This window comes from Halichoeres trimaculatus, unplaced genomic scaffold (genome assembly GCF_033239565.1).
Source record: "Halichoeres trimaculatus isolate MK-OKI-2021-1 unplaced genomic scaffold, fHalTri1.1 fHalTri1_scaffold_12, whole genome shotgun sequence".
NCBI classification, from domain to species: Eukaryota; Metazoa; Chordata; class Actinopteri; order Labriformes; family Labridae; genus Halichoeres; species Halichoeres trimaculatus.
The window spans coordinates 15576854-15599255 of NW_027437190.1; the positions used below are offsets into that span (position 1 = coordinate 15576854).

General features: G+C 39.3%; 1 protein-coding gene across 4 annotated transcripts; it reads left to right on the plus strand.

Moving 5' to 3' along the window:
* Positions 1-559: 559 nt before the first annotated feature.
* On the plus strand, positions 560-22362 carry kcnn4 (potassium intermediate/small conductance calcium-activated channel, subfamily N, member 4). Of its 4 annotated transcripts, XM_074682985.1 has the most exons (10): positions 560-1058; positions 6781-6882; positions 7969-8405; positions 12399-12534; positions 14854-14871; positions 15440-15550; positions 19373-19494; positions 20376-20445; positions 21082-21248; positions 21341-22362. In XM_074682985.1, the coding sequence occupies exons 1-10, from the start codon at positions 663-665 to the stop codon at positions 21342-21344; spliced, it is 1563 nt and encodes a 520-aa protein (XP_074539086.1). In that variant the 5' UTR covers positions 560-662; the 3' UTR covers positions 21345-22362. The 4 variants fall into 4 exon arrangements, 3 of the variants coding, with proteins under 3 accessions (XP_074539086.1, XP_074539087.1, XP_074539088.1); XR_012599338.1 differs by lacking the exon at positions 21341-22362 and having other exon boundaries at positions 19373-19538; positions 21082-21119; XM_074682986.1 differs by lacking the exon at positions 14854-14871.
* Positions 22363-22402: the final 40 nt, after the last annotated feature.

Sequence of the window (22402 nt, forward strand, 5' to 3'; positions counted from 1 at the left end):
ATTTCAAGTGACAAAATAGGGCTCCGTAGAGGGTATTTGAGACACAGTTAAAATAACATAGACCTGGCTGAAGAGTTAAGGCCATGACCCTGAACTGATGGTTTGATTTGTCAACAAGTCAGATGATGGAGGTGTTCGACCACTAGATGTCACTGTGTTGCTTTTGAGCACCACGCAGCTGTTATGGCGCTGTGAAAAGTAAATAAAATAACTTTGGTTTGTTGTGAAATATATTTGTGGTTTCAACGTCCGTAATTTACTCCCCAAGTAATTAGTATTTTGACTTCACCAGTTGTGAAATAATAATAACAGGCTTGTGGAAAAAAAACCCGGCCAAAAGAAAACAACGAAAAAACAAAAACATTTTGATGGAGGCACTGTGTCTTCAGGCCTTTTGCTCTCTCTCACACACACACAGACGAAGCACACAAATAACTAACTTGTTGAAGTCTGACGCATACTCTAGTAGTAATAACCGATGCAAATACATGTGCACAGTCTCCTGCAGTCTGTAAATGGCACCGGTGCGCGTCAGCACGCCGCGCAGGTTGGTAGGAGTGTTAAGGTGAGAGTGTATTAGAAGCCGTGTGTTTTGTTGAATCCGCTACTTCAATGAGCGACAAACAAGAGAAGGGCCGTGTCTACAGTGCGCCCATCGGACTATGCTTTCCCCGACTGTGGGGGGAAGCGACAGGGAACGCGGACAGGCAGAGGACGGAGGATCAGAGGGGGACCACAGAGAGAGGGGCACAGGCGACCGCGCTCTGCTGTGCGCTTTGGAGATGGAGATGTCGAACTGCAGTCTACACGTAGACTCCAGAGTGGATTGTGTTCACTGCGATGGCTTGAACAATCGAAAAAGTGACGATTCGGCAGAAGTTTCTGTGTCGCTTACAGGGAAGCGGACGGCGTTCATGGAGGGAGACGACCTGTACAGATTGCGAGACAGAAAGTTGTTGGTGGAGGACAAGAAGCGGCTCTGCGCGTTGTCTCTGGGCGCTGCTGTGTTGGGGATTGTACTCATGATCAGCCACGCCGAGTTATGTCGCCTCAGAAAGGTAGGGTTGAGAAATTACCTCCTGTTACGGTTAAATGGTTGAACAAATCAAATTAAGTGTGAGGGCTGCAGCTATTAGGAAGGTTAAATATTTCTTAGGTTGACAAGCTAGCTTTCCTGTATGTTTCCCTCCGTCTCTTCTCATAATGATGCTAATGTGGGTGTCCCAAAAGTCGGCACATAACACTATTTGCATGCATCCTCCAGAAAGGATTTAAATTATTGGCTTCAACAAACTTACTCCAACCTTTCTGGGACATTTTTAAAATGTTTTAAAACAACAACAACAGTTTATTCATATTGCACACATTATGTGCAATATGGTTGATGGGCATTTCAGTGGTTTCCATGTGTAATGTAATGCCACAAACTTTCTCAGTAGAAAGCATTTTATGTTGCAAATAATATTGTATGAAACTGTTTTGAATGGCATTGTAGCCTCTTTTGTTGGATGGAATCCCATCTTAAAACCGCGTCTTATTATATACTATCTTCAGTCATATTGTGCTGTATCACTTTCACCATATGGCATTATACTACATGGTGTTGTATAATCATGCATCATTGTGTTATATCCTATCATTTGATATTAAAAATGTACATATATTATTGCCTTTCCATTTACATTATAATTTGTTGTTTTATATCCTATGGTATAATACTGCATTATATCATTTGCTGTAATATTCCATCATACTTAATCACATTGTATCCTGTCTGATCCCATCACATCATACCCTTGCCTTAACCATTTTATCACATTTTAGAGTAATATTGCGTGATATTGTATCAAATAACAGAGTTTCTTATTTCATTGTGTCACATTATGTGCGATCTTATCTCTTCCATGTGTTAATAATAGATTGTTTCAAATCCTTAACATGCCATCACCAGACCCATCAGTAAGCTCTCATTCATTTTTGCTGACAGGTGTCTTCCCACTAATCATTGTCCTGTATTTGAGAGTTGTTTCTATGAGATGACACGGGAAAGTTGCCCCCTGCCTATTTATTAACAGCATGTAGGGCAGCTTTTTGAACAAACTGGATGACACACTTTTATTACAACGAGGGCAAAAAAACTGCACTTACAGTGTTGATTTGTCAAAAGACAGATGCGGTTGCTGTACTTCTGAAAGGATATGGCAAAGGTTTAGTTAATTCACTTGCTCTGTCTTTACATCACATGCTGTGTGTTTCTTATTGGTGGTAGGTCTGTTAATCCACTTCCTGAAACTCTCATAGATAAAGTAGATAGAGAGTGGAAACAGGCCCATTACTCAAGATGAACTGATGTAGCAGTGCTAGGCGACAGTCACAAAAATTGTATTAAATCACATCATATCATATATCATATCATATATATATCATATATCATTACATATTGTATCAAATCATATATCATTTCATATCATATCATATCATATCATATCATATCATATCATATCATATCATACCATAGCATAACATATTGTATCAAATCATATCATATCATAACATATATCATATATCATAACATAACATAACATAACATAACATAACATAACATAACATAACATAACATAACATAACATAACACATCACATCATATCATATCATATCATATCATATCATATCATATCATATCATATTATATCATATCATATCATATCATATCATATGTTTTGTATCTTATCCCAGAGTGACACTCAAACTTTGTTGTATTCTATTCTATTAGATGCTGTTTTAATTTACTTTTTTTCCGTTTTAATTAGCGTGATATTTTACTATACAGCAAAAGTGTATTGCATCATATTATCAGATGTTTTTTACTGCATCTTATCAAATATTGTTTCTTATGCTGCATTGTTTCATAAAACATGGCACAGTATGTTGTGTGGCTGCATCCTGAAGCTGGAACTAACTCAGATATATCTTTCTGATCATTTTTAGATGTATGACTTTATCCTATAATTCATTCATCCTTTTCAAAAACTACTACAAAAAACACAGCCTTCCTCAACTGCACCATTAGCTGTCATAACAACTTCCTTGATTTGCAGACAGCTCTTGCCCCATGCATGCAACACACCAGCAGGACCTGCACCTGGGTTTTGACCCCCCCTGACCCACTGATTAGTTCCTCCACTTCCAGACACACTATTTGGTAGCACAGCCTCATGACATTAACATGCAGATCTCAGTGGATAACAATGCCAGGCCTCACAATCAACAAATTATTAACTCCCCCTTAAGCTCCTCAAGCACACGCCAGCTCCACATGTGGAAAAAAGTTCTCATGCATGCCGCAAAACATCAGACCACCTCCATGCTGTGAAGTCAGTGATTGATTACAGTGTCAAAGAACTGCACATTTCTCACTTATATCAGCTGCAATCATATGAGAAACCTATTGAAATAATGCCTGATGACTGTGTTTAAAGAGTTGGATTTAGAAAGACACGTTTGTGATATTAACAGAGCTGGCATGAATATTACATTACTCTTTCAGTTACAAAATCCAACCAAGAACAGGTGTTGTCTTTCCTCACAACAAACATCAACTAAGGTACCACTGGAAATGCTGATGCACTGGAAAAGAGTTTTCTGCTTTTGTTAACTCATATTATTTTGTGAGGCTGCATTGCTTATTCAAATGTGTCATTCAGTGTTTTTTTTTTTTTTTTTTTTAACTTAGCTGATGTCAAAGTCAGGAATGTGAGCTGTGACATCTTACATCTTCATCTAATATAGTCACACAGGGTCTGTTTTTCAATATGGCATCTTTGAGGAGTTAACTCCAGTCTGTGGTTATATTGTATGCATACCTTTTCATGGAAATGCAGAAAAACAGGTCTATTTATGGAACCTTTTTCCACATTTCACCTCTTCCCCTGCAGCGAGATTACTCCCAGTACTTCAGGCTATCTTTCCACATCATTAAGCATATAATTAGAGTGTTTGCATGGCCAGCTCAAAACTCTGTATGTCTTGGGTTTGACTATGCTAGAGCCAGGAGTTTGCACCTTGACCTCTGCTGGAGGCTGTAGTCTTCTTTTTTTTCAACTCATTATAAACTTATCTGGACTGACTTCACAATTCAAAACAATATCCAGGTATTTAGACTGAAAACCAAGCCTGATGTCCAAAAGGCCTCTCTTGTATGGCCAAAAAAGGGGTAAAATTAAGAACATCGTTGCAATAACCATGTTTAGATGAAATGTGTTGAGGCGATTTATAAATAGTTCTATCTTGTTCTGTATTGCCTCATATTTTTTCAGTCTCCTTTAAATGACTGCCTATTGCCTTTTTATCTGATTGAACTGAAAGACATGCATCACTAGTTACCTAAATTATTATTCTGTATGTAATATATGAGAAAAGAGAGAGTTGCATGTTTAAAATAGTGTAATTTCTGTTTCAAAGCCGTGACAAAGTGGCCTATGTTTAGATCTCATGTTTTTCTCGTATGAAGTGTTAAACTGATCAAGGTGTGTGCTGCAGTTGTTTGTTGCCCATCACCCAACATTATCTTCTTCACAAAGAGTGCTGAAATACAATTAAAGGTTGGACGAGGCAGGACCTTTCCTGCTTATTTTTGTTTTCAAAGGCTTTTTGTTCCTCCCTTAGAGCAGATACAGTTGTCCCATACTGTCTCCTATTCCCTAAAGGGTCAAGGAATAGAGCAAGTGTGTGTAAAAACTAATGGAATCCTACCAACTAGCTGCCAAATTTAAAAACTCAAGTCAGCTGCATGTATTATTTCTTTGGAAACGATTTATTTATTACAGTACATACATGCCAGACCACCTCCTTTGCTCCGAATTCAGTTTTTCAGTGTTATTTCTTCTTTGCTTTGCCTTGGGTAGCCCACCCTGGTGATGGCGGCTCATTGTTCATCCAAGACTGTGAGTAACAATCCGTGTTAAAAGTTAACCAAAATTAGCTTCACCAGGCTCGAAATGACTTTTTCCAGCAGAAAAAGCAAAGCAAAAGCAAATATAGAAACTCAGTGATGTTGTTGAATCTCTGTTATGGAACTTGTTGGACCATAGAGCTTCTAATAAGCCCTGGATGAAACACAGACATGATGTGGATGCTATGTGAGAAACTGTGGAAAGCAGTGCACCTTGCCAACCAACGTCACATTATACCACCTACACGCCCGAGTTTCCTCAAGTTTGAAAGTTTGTAATTATCTTTTTAACTGTAAACCACATTAAGGTGCACTTCCTGTTCAAACCTTCCACTGACGTTGCATCAGGTCCTTGAGATGCTTTTCAGCCGACTGGGCATTTAAGGAAAGTTTACAGACTCAGAGATCGCATTTTGTGTTGGATGGATAGCTAAAAAAACAGTATTGACATTGGTGGAGAGTCTTTTTGACTGCCCAGTTGATGAAACACATCACTTCAGTAATCCAGTGGAGTTTTCAAGCTTAAAAACAAAGTCAGGGTTCTGTCTGTAATAAAGAGACACACATGAGTCATTACATTGACAAAGGTGCATGAGGAGTACAGTTATAGCTTGGGAATGGGTGTAGACAGCAGCAAAGGGTCTAGACCTGCATGATGTAGCTACATTGTGCTTGGGAAAATGTGTAAAAGAAAAAAAAAACTTGAGGCAGTCATTGTAAACAGTGACAATTCACAATGACTGAAGTGGATACATGTTGATATCAAAGGCAGTGAATGTTCCTGGAGACACAGTTCAGAGTGTAGTGTGTACCTTTAAAGTTAAAGTTCAGTGGCTACACTATCTTGGCACGGCAGAAAGAGGAAGCTAACAACCTCTGCCACAGGATGTCTGAGGAGGTAGGCAGTCAAAAACTAAAAAGTGTCTGAAAAGTGCAGGCACTGCACTTTGCTCAGGAAGGCAGATACCAAACAGTGAAGGTCTCCAATGTTAAACTCAAAGATGCAAGCCACTACTGCTTTAACATTCTGAATACCTTATAAAAAGGCCACAGCAGTGTTGAAATTCCTTTCTGATGAAAGACAAAACCAAACAGGAACTTTTTGGGCCTATGGATCAGACAGTCCTGACTGCAGTGAAGCATGGCGGTGCCTGGATGATGCTTTGGGGCTGCTTTGCTTCTTCTAGCACTTAGAAATGTCTATTGGATATCAGGAAACCTGGTGAGAAAATGTCATGCCATTGGCAAGGAAGCTGAAGTGTGACTGTTAAGATGCTTGTAATGAAAAGGCTGAATAATTTTGAGCATGCAATATTCATTAAAAGTGGTTTATGTTTGAAATTGGAGAAAACACAGATGTTGCAGATATTGATTTTATCAAGCAGTTCAAATTGTGCTCAGTTAACTTATTCACTGCAAAAGCTGAAAGTTTGTAAATGATGCTTATAAACCTGCAGTGGAGTTTGAATATTTTTCAGTGCTACTGTCTATGACAGGTTTTTAACATTTACTTTCTTTTGTCTTGCAGTGCACATTGTATTTGGAATTTTATTCACACAGAGCTGATTTATGCATGAGGACACCAAGAGGAGCAGTAAATTTATACCTCTAGCAGTTTCTAAATCTGGTCAATTTATCTACCGTTCTCTCTTCCTGAATATGTTGTTGCACTGTTCCCATTACCACATTGACCGCAATAGAAACAAGACACTGTCAAGCTTAGCCTCACTTTCATCAAACTCTGATGTCAGAGAACATTTAAACAATGAAATTTAAACTCATCCATCAAAGAAAGATTTAATTTATCCCCTGTCTCCTGTGCCTCTCAGGACAGCTTTTACATCGCCTTGATTGTCATCAACTCCTCCATCAGCCTGTCCACTGGGTGTCTCCTGGCCCTCATTATAGCTTTTCATTATAAAGACATCAGGGTGAGTGTGTTTTCCTTTTCCCCTTTGTTTCCAACAGTTTGAGCACCCTTATTTTTACGTGAGAGTTGTGCGTCTGTGTTAATCTTCGGCGTCTGACTTGCTATTTTTAGTGGATGTCTTTTTAAACTACTTGTGTTTGTTGTTAATTTAACTTGTTTAGAAGGATGCCTTCTTGGAGATACTTGAGGGAAATGTTTAAGAAGGAGCTCTTGGTCCACTGATGGTAGCCTCAACAGTGATAATCTGTGTTATATTCGCTGTCTGCATAACAACAACAACAAAAAAAATCCTGAATGAAAACATCAGCCCACACTAGCATGAACGGTGTTGCCGCTCTGATATTTTTCCAATCCACATGGCTTGCTGCCCCTGTTTGCTAATTCAATATACATGAAGAGATTTGGATGAAATTAAACAGAGTAAACACACGTTTAGATGCCCAGCCATAGCACGCAAATCTAGAAAAGTGATTTTAAACAACAGAGGCAGAAAGTGCTGCATGTATGCACAGTATTAGTAAATATGCTGGACTATTTTCAGGATATTTGTATCTTTTCAGTCCAGCTGCGGGGTTTGTCCTCTTTGCAATGTTGTTTTCAGTTCGGTTGTAAGTCATGTGTGCCTGAAACACATGGGGTCCATGCAAGTGTGAAGAACAGATAAGAAGTTTGGGTGGAGACGACAAACACACACAGTGTTCAGCAGGGCCTGATGAAGCTTTAATGCCTTGGTGTCAGAGGTGACAAACTAAATGGAGTCAAGAACATCGAGATGCTTCAAGTCTCAAGTCATCGTATTACACTCTTTTTTTGGAGTAATAAAACAATTTTCTTTCATTAAACCCTTACTATCAGAGGAGAATAAGCAGAACTTTGTGAATTTTCTGTCAAAGATAAGTTTAAAGAGAAATAACACCTCGTCTATTGTCAGGGAAACATCATCATAACAATGATCTCTTAACAGTACATTTAAAAATAGAAATGTGAAAATGGGCCTTTTTTTTACCTGTTTCTTCCTTCATTAGCACTTTTATTATGTTTCCTAGTGTTCTGCCCTCACGCTCTCTTACTGTCCTCTGTCTTCCAGCTGTTCATCATTGATCATAACCAGGTGGACTGGCGTATTGCCATGACTAGCCACAGGATTCTTGGGATCACTCTGGAGCTGTTGGTCTGTGTTATCCATCCCGTGGGCTCACTGCGGGAGATCGGACGCAATGCCACCTCCTTTTCTGCAACTTCTCTCTGTGTTCCCAGCCAGCCCGGATGGTTCATTATGGACATCGACCTACTTTTATCGATGCTGATGTTCCTGCGCTTGTACTTGGTGCACAGAGCCATCCTTCTGCACAGCAAAGTGCTGCTGAGCGCCTCCTACAGGAGCATTGGCTCCCTCAACAACATCAACTTCACTTTTCGATTTGTTCTCAAGGTACTGATGAACGAATATCCTGCACGCACGCTGCTGGTGTTCATCCTCTTCTTCTGGCTGACTGCATCCTGGATGCTCACCCTCTGTGAGAGGTAAGCAAGACAACTGTGCATGTATTGATTCAACACAAATAGAAAGATCATAAGGTATGGTATTTTAAGTTTCAACCCAAACCCCCAGCAAAAAAAAAATGTGTGATGTGACCTTTAAGGATTTCATAAAAAGATTAATGAAAATATTCACACCTCAGTTTTGCAATACCAACACGAAGCTTAGATAAAACAGATAACACTTTAAATAAACACTAACAGCCAAGTGACTCTAGAAAGCTCTCAGGCAAGGTGAACATGTATTTTATCAACAACAACAAAGTCAGATAAAATGTTCTGAATTGCTTTAGGAAGGATATTCCCATTATCACCCTCTCTTTTGCTAAGCTAACGGTGCGAAAGCTTTAGCTGTATAGATATAGCCTGTATCTTGTTAATTGCTGCAAAGTGCTGTTGTCACAGTGGGTTAAGATGAGATAAAACTTCTTATCTTGTCTTTGTGTTGGGTTTCTGATAATAAAATTTTATTAAAGTTAACAGGTCTAGACCTGTTAACCTGTGTAATGTCAAACTAACAATAATTTTTACTGTGAAGCACCCGTAGGCATTTTTGCTCAATTGTTTGCGGCTCAAACAAAATAAATGATCAGAGTACAAAACCTTTGACCTTACACTCATTTATCATTGAGAACTTCAGAGATGATTCAAGTTATGGTTTTGAAAAGAAGGCTGTGTCAGGGTCTCAGTTAATGCGATGACTTCTGAGCATCACAATGAATAAAATCTATTAAATCTCTGTATTTTCTAAAATAGGTAATAATATTTCCAAAAATAAAAAAGTGTATTGCATCTTTGTGGTCTTTGTGGCTATCAACAGCTCAAAAAGTAAACTGTACTTGCATGTAAGCGTACAGTGTCTGCGCGCACACACACACACACACACACACACACACACACACACACACACACACACACACACACACACACACACACACACACACACACACACACACACACACACACACATTTTACTTCATCAGAGTTCCACCCACCTCAGTCACACTCATACGCCAGAAACGTGAAATGCTCAATAGTTTAACATTCCTCCATAAATCTTGATGGTCAATTTGACTTTCCTGCTCAGAATGGATTTGAAACAACTGCTGTGATAGTCATGATTTTCTGTTTAGTTACTCTAACAAATTGCTCTTCAACTCGGGCCAACTAAACGTCAACGTTATCCTCTGTTGAACAGTGTGTTTGAACAGTGTGAGGTCATTTGTTCATTTGAAGCCTATGGGAGTTTTTTCCTTCACATGTCTCAGTCGTGTGTGTGTTTTCATTTGTCAGAAGTGGTAAAAAGCTCTTGATTGAAAGCTGATAAGACTAGCAAACCTTTCAACACTCAGCTGTAGCACCAGACATGGTGTTTGTTCATTAGCACTTTCAGAAGCCAGACAAACACTCATACACAATGTGTCACCTGTGGTGTGTCAATGACCTCATGCTTTACAATGTTTTACAAGTTTAACCCCAGGACTTCTGTGCTGCATTATCACTGATAACACTGCTTCACTTACTGGACACACCTTTACCAAACTCAGTAGTCTCTCTGTAAACAAGAATTTTGTGTTTCAGTGACTGTAACTGAGATGTAATGTCCCACAGTCCACATCATTTAGGTGTGTTCACATAATGATCCAACCCGCAGTGACTCTGTAAAACTGAAAGAAATAATTTGAAATCAAATCACAAAAACTTTCCAGAGAGGGAAACAGAAGGTTGTTTGGGATAGTACCGTTTTCTCACAAAACTTTTCTCATCAGTTTAACACACTAGCTTGGCTGAACATGAAAAAATGTTGAATTTTGTCTGCACTTTTGGCACTTAGATAGGGTGATATCATACAATATATGATCAATGTTTCAGAATTGTGCTCTAATAAATAGAGGCCTTTTTTACAGTTTGTTTTGATCAATAAAATGTGGCACACAGGTTTTTCACATGTTTATTTTCCTGAATAAAATGTTCCTGTCTGTTTATTTGGTCCTTAAGTAGTTTACAGATGTTGATCCATCTATTTATTTTCCATAAAATCTTCAATTCAAAAACATAAACCAAACTTTCACTGCAAAAACGTTGGAAACCAAGAGTTCCACAAAACCTCAACACAACCAGCAACCCTTCAATAATTTTCCAAAAACTTTTTTCTGTCATTTATTTTTTAAAATTTCCTATTGATCACGGTTAACATTCCTGTGAGGAACTTTCATTTTGTTAGTTTCCCTGTTGGACAAAGTGTTTTATCTCATCCATTTGTAGCTTGTTCCAATTATGTGTGACTTCTGTTTTCTGATAAAAAAAACTCATCCTAGGTTGTTTAGACAGTCAATAAATCAATGATTATTTATACTTTCTGAGGAAAAACTCAAACAAGGCTGCTTCCTACTACCTTGTATTGCTTGCAGACATTAAAACTTATTATATAGAAACACCCACAATTCTACATTTTAATATCGCAGATGCTGTTATCCAAAGCGACGTGCAACACAAGCAGAAATTTAGACAGAAGGGTTAACCTTAATTCAACAAAATGCTTCACTGGTTATTAACCCTAACCCTAGGTATAACCCTAACCCTAACCCTAACTCAATAATCAGTGGTAAATATTCACTAAAAGCTGGGTCTGAGACCTTCTGACTTATCTTACCCCTGAGGACAAAGAGGAAAAGGGTCAGCTTAAGCCGCATTTCTACCAAGCAGACTGGTTTGGTTTGTCTCAGTACGGTGCGCATTTTGTGGCGTTTGTCGCGGGCCGTTCCACTTTTTGGGGCCCTTTCGTGTAGATGCCAGACTGAACCGATCTACTCTTAGAAGGTGGAGCAACACGCTGCAGACTGTTGATTGGTCAAAAGAATCGTCACTTACCCCGATAGCGGCTGCATTTCTCCTGGCGCCACACAGACTTCTCTGAAACAAAGCTTGATTGCACTTTGTATCAAAGAGCTACATGCCAATCACAAGAGGACAAAATGCTGCATGTCTTCCGTCATTGCCCTTTGTTTACTATGTCGCATTTTTCTTCTTCATTGGATTTATTAGCTGGGTAAACTGTGTTGAGCTGCTACTGCATCACGATAGACACAGTTTCGTTGTGGAAACGTAAACGGGATCAGGCTTAACTGTACCAAACTGTGCTAAACTGTACTGAACTGAACCAGACTATTTGTTGGAAACGTGACTTTAAGGGCCTAGTTTTTGCCTGAACAGATGAGTCTTCAACTAGTCTTAGTCTTCTGATTTGGTTTAATAGACCATAAAGAGTCAGTGATATTAATTTCAGCCTGTTTTTTGATTTAAAGAAACTTTCAGTGATTATCTCATGGAAATAAGTCTGTGTAAATTTAAATCACACAGTGAACAGACACAATGGATAATGGATTTTGTTGTCAGTACCTAACTTTGACCTCATATCAACCATATATACGCTGTAAGGACATTTCTTTTAGATGTGGAAACATCTATACAGCGCTTTGTGATGACACCAACCCTCATTATTAGACAGTCGATGATCATTGGTTGATTTTAACATTAGATACTGAAACAGCCAAAATCTGACACATTGGATTTAAATAATCTAACAACACATCTCAAAGCCAAATTTTTTCATTTACATCTAAATTTTATAAGTTCGGTTGACATCATAAAGGTTATAGCACACATTGGGTTTTGGTTGTAGTACAGCTTCATGACAGTATTCTATGGAGTGGAGGATGGAGGATGGAGGATGGAGTTGGCTTTTGACAGCCTGATGAATATTTCCTCTGATTTCAACATAACTTAAAACCACTAAAATATTAACTTCATACGTAGAAGGTGATTCTTTAGTTGCTTTTTGTCTTAATTTAAATGTCAACGTCCCTTGGTGCTGTTTGCTGGCTATGTTAACGTTCTTCATAATTATAGTGATGAGGGAATACATTTGACACGTTTTGTGATATTACAGTCTCAGTTCTTCTTCTTCTTCCCTCACAGGGGAACCACAGAAGTGACGGGTGACATGAACACAGCGCTGTGGCTCATCGCCATCACCTTCCTCACAGTGGGCTATGGGGATGTGGCACCGTACACCAGCTGTGGAAAGGCTGTGTGTCTCTTCACTGGAGTCATGGTGAGGTTTGAACGCTAGTTTAAATAAACTGAAGACTTTGCACATTTTGAAATACACTGATTTCTCACAATGAAATACAGTTCAAAAATACAGTACTAGCAGCCATGTAACGTCATGTCCAGTGCTTGTTTCAGCTTGTTTGGCATCTTTATACACAAGTAGTGGCCAGCGTGGTTTAAGTGGTTTGAACGTTTCAGACATCAGTCTTGTAAACAAAAGAAATGAGAGATCTTATCCACATATCACTTCCATATTTGCTCAGAATAAAACAACCTGACATTTCCTTGAATGGAGTCTGATAAGACACTAAAACAATGTGGTCTGTGATCATTCCTTTCAATTTCATTTAATTTTGTTTTACTTTATTTGTAATGCTCTAATACGGCTCTGTTCTCCTCAGCTCCTCTCCCTTCCATTGGATACAATTCAAGCCTCTGTTTTCCTTTGTACTTTTCTCCCATTACGTTTGTTTCACTCCATTCCTCTCCAATATATTGTTCTGTTTTCTTCAACTTTATTGCCCTAACATTTTGCCCTCGTCTCCCTTGTATTGTTCCATATCATCCTCTCTGGTTTGTTTCATTCCCCGCTGTTTCTGTTTTTTTCCATTGCAGAAACTCTTCCACACCATTTTCCTTCACTATTTGGTTTTCCCATTTCATGTTGAGTCAGTTCAGTTTGGTTCATTTCTCTCCTGTTATATTCCAGCCTGTTCTGCTCTGTTCCACTAGTTACCTTGGACACATTACACCCTCGCCCTCCGGCTGCACACCCTAGCTGTGCTGACAGACATGAATGCCTTCATTCCCTTGCGTGTGTGATTTAGATCACAGCTGTAAATTAATGGACGGGGCTTCTGTAGGACCTTGGCGGTACCAGGCACTCACATGAAAAGAGACTGAGGGAGGGATACTGTAAGCATGTGCAGTCCTAACAAAACATCTGTACTGAATGTGATGTTTCTACCAAAGGATCACATGGTTCGTGTGCTTCCAGACTTTGTCCTTGTTACACCTTTCAGAGATATCTCTGTGATTGCTTGTGTATTCATTTTATCACAGCATAAATGAATGAAATTCATTGCTTTCACTCTATGAGCTACAGCTCCAAGCCAGTTGAAGATATCCGCGTCAAAATTTCAGTGAAAACTCACAAGATGCTGGCATTGATGAGTTTTCATCAGAGAGTGGTCACAGCTGAGCGGCAATTGTAAAAGATCACTGTAAAAATATAAGTCTTTATAACTCAGATGTACTTTCACAACTAAAGTGAATTTTAACTGCTATAAAGAGCCTTGGCCTGAGTACACCCATGCTTGAAATTTCTATAAAACTCACAGCGCCACCTACTGGTAACAGAACGTTACTGCCTCTATATGGTCATTAAATGTCACATTTAATCGTATAATGTTTATATTTGATGCTGTTTATTAGTGCTTGTGCACTGACCAAAGTGACCAAAGTACAATAAAAATAAACGATCGAAATATCCTGGAATAAAAGCAGAGAAATTCCTAGAATATACTTTTTGTTGGATGCTATAAGAGCAAAATAAGTCTTCCAAATTTCTTTTTTTTTTTCAGCCAGATTCGTAGATCAAAAGATTTTAAAAGGAACGGAATGAAAATTAAGTGGGAGGTAAGGTTGAAGATAAGTTGATAAACACAGAAGAAAACTAGAAGAAAGTCGTGACTGTGTTTACGGGTTAAAGACTTTGCTCTGCTGGGTCAAACTCTGATATGAGCAGATAAGAGTCACAAGCCTGGTCCTGGATGTGGGCACAAGTCCGATTCAGACACCTCTGTGACAGAGTGGAAAACAATCTTTCCCCCCTCTCTCTTTCTCCATCTGTCTTGTTTTTATAAGTTTCCCCCCTTATAAGGGAGAACTTTCCACCATATCCATTTTTAGGTGGTTTATTGCCTTTGGCACTGGTGCAACAGGAGGGTGTGCCAACCTGTGCCAGGGATTTGGAAAAAAACTAAATTTCCTACTCCCGTCAGGGCAGATCTGGCCCGGGAGCTGGTCACCGGGCTCTCACACCTGTAGTACGGTCGGTTAGCACTTCTGGATGAATCCAGCCATAACTCTATTCACAGCTGTGTTCAGGGGTTGACAACACTGTTTGCATCACATGGCTGTGTGTGGATGGATCCATGGAAAGAGTTTGTACCTCCCAGGTTTTACAGACATTGTAATGATAGATATTTAAGGCTGTTGGAGTGAAGGATAAATATACCATTTAAAACTGTGGTCTGTGCTTTCATATGCTGCTGCTTGATGTCGCTTTCTCCTTTTTTCTTTCTCTTTCTGATGCAAGCTGAAAAGAGGACCACAGGTAAAGACTGGTTATCATTCTCTTGTTTGGGCGTATACTCAGTGCTGTATTGTGTCTGTGTGTCTTACAATGTGTCTGTTTGTGTGACTTTAGTTGATGTGAATATCCAAATCTCGATCATTTGGGGGTTCCCTGTCCAGCAATAGCACCAAGCTGCCCTTAAAGCAGCTCTATAGCCGTGTAAATATAACTTTGATTTATTACGCAGCGCCATATGAGGTATCAGGACCAACATTCAGCTTTCCCTTGAGAGACTAAACCCACTCTTGAGAGTTTGGACGAATTTAGGCTCAAATTCATCCTCTAAAAATGAAACATCACTTTCTCTCCAGCTCTGCCTTGTTGATGTAGCTGCTGTGGTTGAGATTTAACTCCACCTCTTACAAGACTGAAGGGAAACAGTGCAGAAGACCAAAATATGGGAAATCTGTGAGCAACCATGCCATCATCTTCTAATGTGTGTGTGTGTGTGTGTGTGTGTGTGTGTGTGTGTGTGTGTGTGTGTGTGTGTGTGTGTGTGTGTGTGTGTGTGTGTGTGTGTGTGTGTGTGTGTGTGTGATGGTTTCAGGGTGTAGCCTGCACAGCCATGCTAGTTGCAGTGGTGAACAAGTCGTTGGCATTGAACAAGGGAGAGAAGCACGTGCACTTTTTCATGCTGGACATCCAGATCTCCAAAAGGGTAAGAGCAAAGATGTTTAGTAAAGTTAAATGAATCACACTGACATAGCTTGAGCAACACTTAATTTGTGCTGTAGTAGGAAAAAACTTTTCACCTGGGTATAGTTTAATTATTGGAGGCATTTTACAGTTTCCCTTAATGAGAAATACAACTTTGATTTGCTCACATGGTCATTTTTGCTGTTTATGATCCTTTACACCACAGAGAGGCTTCACTTCAAAGGCAGCACCAGGACATGTTTGCATGTTTTAACCCTTTCATCTCTTATTATTTTTACTTTACCTTACTGCTAACTCACATTCAAGCTGTATTGTACTTTTTGAATTATTTTTAAATGTACTTTCCCTTTCATTCATCACTGCGCAGAAACTCGAAACTTGTTTAAATTAGGTAATTCATTTCAGAGGATACTATTTCTATGTTTATTGTGTTCAAAGTTACTGGAACAGTGTGTGGTTATTCAGCTGAAAGTGCAGAGTGATTCGAAAAGTCTGTGCTGTGTTGCACAATAACACAACTGAGTCCATAAAATCAGATTCTCTGGGAAAAACAGGACATTACAGGGTGGTGCTTTGGTAGTTCGGTAGACTCCAGGTAAGTGCCAGGTGCACCTGGGAGTCTCTGTGGAGAGAAAAGAGATACATATGTGAGTTTTTTGGGGTCACTGATAATAAAAGACTTAAATAATTCAGCAAATCTGATACAAAAGAATACATAAATATATTAAAACAAAAATAAAGATACAATTCGGACCAGTTTGGACCCTGATAGTTTTCATGTTGTAATCATTGACTCCTGTGCATTTCCTCACTTCTGCGGTTTATGATCATATAGACTACTATCAAACTGCAACCTTTCAAGGTGAAAAACTGGTCACTGTTTTTTCTCTACAGTCGCTTGATTTGTTCAAGACGTTTTACCCAAAACTTGCATATACGTTATTTGGAATGATTTCAATGGACCAAAGCACTTTATAGAATATAATAGAATAGAACTTTATTTTCATTGTAACAAGTACAATGAAATCGAAGTCACAGCAGCAATCAAGAAAACAAAAGTAAAAAAGTGTATAGAAAGTGCAAAAAGGTCCATAAGAAAATAGATGATGACAGCTTGTCCATCATTGTCCAGTTCAGCCAGCCTCCACCTCCACAGGGTCCAGGACTGAGCTTCTTCAGTCATGCTCCATCTCTGTCTCCTAGATACTGTCTGTTCACAGTAGGTGAAGCTCTTCCAATGTGGGGTTGGTGTCTGATATTAGCTCTGTTAGCCATCTCTGTGAATAGCATGATGCTACTCTGCCCTCTGGTATTCCCTCTGTTGCTGGGTTAGCACAGCTAGCTCGTTCATCTTGTTGAAGATAGATCTTTCGTTCCCAATAACAATGGATAGAAGGACAGGTCGATATCATCACTTCCTGGCTCACACCTAAGAACCAGCACGTCGTCCAAACCACCTCCTCCTCACTTTGTGGGAAGACATCAGGCCTTGCACCAGTTAGCATTGACATGCTACAGGCTGCTAACAGCTGAGTTCACATGTAAACAATGCAGCCATGGTTACATGTAGGATCTCCAGACAAACACAGGAGAAAAAGTAGTAAAGATATCACTGAAGCCACAAAAAGTTTGGTGTCCATGACCAACAAATGAGCCATAGAAAGAAATGATCCACTCTAAATACAAAGATTACGAAAAAAAGATGAAAAAATTACAAGAAACGGACAAAGAAGAGAGAGCTGCTGCAAAAGGCAGCCATAGCCAACAGGGCAGTGCCTACCAATATCATGTCTCAATCAACCAATCTTTATTTGTATTTGCAAATTCCCAACAAAGGCTGACACTATACAAAAAGAGCAGGGCCAGACCTGTCAATGTTACATTATTAACAATTACCCCAAATCAACAAAAGATAAGGTGTTTTATTTTTCATAATCTACCATGAGTAACAAGGAATAACCTCCTTATAACATGAAAAGAGGAGCCAGACTCATGTTTGACAGACATCTGCCTTGACTGTGTTGGGAGATAGAAAGATATGTGGAAAGAGAAAACTAGACAGAGAGAATATTAACAATTAGAACACACTACAGACAACAAAAAGTGAAAGTTTGTCAGCTATTTGCAGAAACTTTAAATGAATGCTAATAGACTGATCCTAACACTAAGGTTTCATGCTAACATGCATAATGATTCAACGTGGATAACAGGGTAGGGAATGAAAGTGGCCTTTATGGCAACTGGAGTTGAACTGTTCTGAAATTGACAAACAGGTCCACAACAGCAAACCCTCAGGGTTGAATAGAAATAGAGTCCTATCATGCTGTTGTTAACACGTGAATATTCCAGTTTAGGTCATACAACTTGATCCGTGGTTTAAAAAAGCATCACGTGTAATCTTCAGCCACAAAACAACCTCCCATGATATCAGAGGCTTTCATACACCAACACAGATAGAGGCAGATCTTTGGTTTTTCAATGAAGTCTAATATGTTAGGTGTAAAATGTGGAGTTTTGACATTTAAAGGTTCTCAAGGGAAAGATATTGAACCTGAAAACAGTAGTCTTATTTTTGCAGCCATTTGGAGATAATATTTATCCATCAATCCTATAAACTTCCATATCTAAACATTGAATAAACAGTCAACTTCCCGCCCTACTTTCAGAGGTTAATATCCTGCATCCAGACAAATAAGAGTATCCCTGAAGCGGACGAAGGTGTCAGGATGGAAGCGTCACTACTTTCCGTGTCGCATGTGTGTTTTGGTTTGTGAGTCTTAATATAATTCATTTTTTCCTTAAATAAGAGACACCAGAGGACATGGCTGTGTGGGAAAAAAGAGGGAGATTAGGCCTGCCAACCTTTTTATAGCATTCTCAAGGTGTCAGCCGGAGGAAATCATCTGATCTGTGTCAGGAAAGAAACATGTGTCAGTTCAGGACGGTGAAACAGTGGGCAGGAAACCGGTTCAACTTATGTGTGTGTGTTTGTTACTCTGGGGGAGATACTCTGTTTGTAAGCTTGGACAGGGTTCAAGAAGGAGGTGTCTGATAAACAAAAGCTTACAAGGAAACATTGTGTGGAGGCTGGAAAGGTGTTTTTAAGGATATACCTTTAAGTCTACTGTTGATGGAGCTCATACTGTTTGGTTTGGTCTACACTATTTCTTCAGCTTCTTGTTTCACTGTAAAGCAGTGAGAGACTGCAGTAGGTGCACCACTGTGGAGGATACAACCATTTCCTTTCTCCTTGTAGCTGCATCCTGTCACAAGGTGCATCTCTATGTCGTTACTGCTGGGGCTATGCATGTGTGTTTGTGTGTGTGTGTATGAATCCTCAGTCCAGATTTACTCTGATGGGAACAAGGGAAGACATCTGGATGGAGACACTGACAGCCTCTATTAATAACCCTCACAACAGGGCCAGAGTGACATCATCACAGGGCTGTTACAGTGATTTGTGCAGGAAGACAAACAGACCTGAATAGGATCAAAGAGAAAAATTCACACAGGTGATACAGGAGGGCTGCAATGTTTGTACCGTGCAACAAGATCACCCACTTCACACTTTAAGGTAGACTCTGTATATCTAAAAAGTTGAACAGGAAAGACTAATAGATCAAATCAGCTGGCCAGGTTGAGTTCATAGCCTGACATGCAATGATTCATATGAACAAGACTTTGTAAGAACTGATAAATGTGTTTTTCCCCAGTTCACTTAGTAAGTTTCCCGTTATCTCAAAAAAGTCTTATCATCTCATTTCTTCCTTTTTAAACACCCCCTCACTTCCGATCCTTTGACTTTTTGATGTTTCATAACCAGATCCGCCATGCCGCTGCTAATGTGCTCAGAGAATGTTGGCTACTGCATCGCACCAACCTAACAAAGGGCAACCGCAGCGAGCACCGAAGACACCAGAGAGGCCTGCTTGAAGCAATCAGAGTGTGAGTGACTGTCACACTAAGAAGCACCATCAGCAGGACGTACTGTACGTGCGTGTGTACGTGCATGTGTGTGTGGGAGGTGGGATGAAGGAGGGTATTGGTTTAGATGCCCTACATGTGTCAACAGGCTTAACACAGGGTCATAGTTTAAGGAGCTAATTTAGATTTTTTATTGTCTTAGTAGTACACACAGGGCTTTACAGGACAGGGTCCTCCTTGTTCTTGTACAGAAACCAGGCAGTGTTTATGATCATGATCAGTGAATTATACTTCTTAATTGATCCCCTCTAATGTGGAGATACACAACATATTTCACATCACTTACATTACAATAAGAAATAATTGAAGTAAAGCACAGTTTCTTACTACGACTGCTCGGTTGGATCTTTGTTATTGTGCCTGCAGACTCCTCTTCTAAGAACAAGTGGCTTGCACAAGACAGGAAGCCCAGAAGTGTGACTGTATAGTTCATTATCCTGACAACAGGATCGTGTGTGAGTGTTTGTGTAGACCAAAGTGGAAGGGTTGTACTTCCTGCTTTACACCGGGCACAACCACTATAAATAAACACACTGCAGGAAGTGTGAGCAGGATGAAAACACACATTTTGGGATCAAGAGCAGTATACAAAACTTTCATTTGAGAGCCTTCAGGGACATGCAGCTTCATAGCAATACTGGGTCGGATGATTTCCTTATTGTGGCATTTAAACACAGAGTAACATCTCATTACCTCCTTGTAAACAGAGAAAAATATCTTACATTAAGAATGTTCAGTTTTACCCTCTTGTTGTCTCTGTGTCATGTTTAGATGAATGCAATTAAAATGACTGTCTGTTCAGATTCAGGAGCAACATCCATCCTGTGTTTTTCTCCCAACAGATTTAGACATTTACGCCTCAAACAAAGAAAACTGAGAGATTACGTGAGTGAGATGGTTGACCTCCCAAAGGTAAAACAACGGCTCTTGCTGAAATGTCTTTGACTAATACCTAACACAGAGAAAAAGCACTTCATAAAAGATTCCTTATGTACATAGAAACTGCTTTTATTGCAAGGTGCCCAGGTATTTTGGGAAGAGGAAGTTTGAAAGAAATCATAGAGGTTTCAGTGTTCATTAGTGCATTTTAAGTTTTTGGGAAGCGAAGGTTCATAAGAGGAATATTATTTTATCATTTTTATACTTGAGACATACTTGCATGACTAAATGCTTTGGAATTAAGCTCTCAGTATGACAACAGCTAGTGCAGACCCTTGGTGAGATATCAAACATAATATCAATTTGACCTAACCAAGTGGTAAAAATGTTGTATCTTTTCTCTATTTGCTGCAATAGTGATGAATTAGAGACTGAGGTTGGCAGGTGTCTTATGTCATTCACAGTAAAACTGTCAGCCAGACGGACGTTCCTAACAGAAGCAGATATTTACTGTGTCTCCAATAAATCCACCATCATTAGATAGGTTCATATCTGTATGTGGGTTAGGTTGGGTTACTTTATACCTACTGTGACATTCAGTTAGAAGTTACCTTCCAGTGTTTTCCCTCCATGATTCAAAAATCTGCATTTTACTTGTGATTCCAACAGATGCAGATGATCATGTGCGACCTCAGCGCCAATTGGAACAATTCCTATCGTGAGCTTGAGCAGCGAATCCTCTCCATGGAGCAAAAGTTAGATGAGCTCAGTCGCTGCTTCCAGCAAACCTCTGAGCTGCTATTTCATGTCCTACGTCACCGCAACCCTGAGATCAGGTAAACAATGCTCATGATGGTGGAGTGCAGGATGTGGTTCAGGAGCAAGCCTGAGAAGACAAAAAATATCACAATTTTTTATTCTTTTGTAGGTGACATGGCTTCATATTGCAAAGACACTCGTCTTTGGTGTTTTCGCCTGCAGTATTCATGGAAGGGAGAAGGGAACTGCTCTCCACACAGAGCTGCTCCAGACTGTTAACATGCTGAACCACTTGGAGGACTGGCATACCTACCAAAGATCTCATCTTCTGGCCCTGTGCTGACTGCACTGCACAATGACTCATAGCTGTAAAACTGTACAGATGAAAAAAGCCCTCCAGTCTTCTTCTCTGTGGGAGAATCACAGTGCATCTTGAGAAATCTGTTATATTTAGGAGGGTGAACAAAGTGAAATAATCTCAAACTAGGACTGCAGAGGTTCTGCTCCACAGCTTGCCCTCTTATTTTTACTATATGTAAGGTCTCATTGATGGGTTCCATCTCTTCCTTATTCCTGTGGAATAAGATACATATTTTTGGATTTTATTTTTTATCTTTATGTCGCATTTTACATTGTCAGCCAAACCATTGTCATAAAAACCTTTCTCAAATTCTCATTTTTAAATGTATACAGTTTAATGGACAGTAATCAACAGCAAACAGGGTTTGTTAATTTCTTTCATTTTCTAATCGGTCCTCTTTGTTCAGCTCTAGCTAACTCGGTGAATAATGACTGAAATGTCATGAAATTTTCCAAAGCTAAGGAAGTGAAGTTGAAATGAAGTACTTTCAAAGAAATCTTTATTCACACTAAAAATATTAAAGGTTGTATTTTAACATCAGGAACTCAGATTTATGACTACAATTCAAAATATCATCAAGCGGTTTACACCTGTTCTGAAAACAATCGTGAGTGGAAGAAGCCTTGTAAACTTGTCTTTACAGCAACCCAACAACTCCATCTAGTGGGCATAACTCAGATGACACAACATTGAGCACAGATAATAAAATTGTTTTTTTTTTAATTCAACCTCAAATGTGTTGTAGACCATTTCCAATTTGTATCACATTTTTTCCATTTTTAAATATTTGTTATAAATTAAGTGAAACTAAATTTGAACAAACTCTGAAACTCCTTAACAAACGTCACGGTTTAAAAAAAAAAGAAAACT

Excerpts from the sequence above, each read along its gene's own strand:
- kcnn4 (XM_074682985.1), top strand. The coding sequence starts at position 663 with ATGCTTTCCCCGACTGTGGGGGGAAGCGACAGGGAACGCGGACAGGCA. Across the intron at positions 8,406-12,398 it reads ATGCTCACCCTCTGTGAGAG|GGGAACCACAGAAGTGACGG; the intron begins GTAAGCAAGACA and ends CTTCCCTCACAG. Across the intron at positions 15,551-19,372 it reads ACATCCAGATCTCCAAAAGG|ATCCGCCATGCCGCTGCTAA; the intron begins GTAAGAGCAAAG and ends TTTCATAACCAG.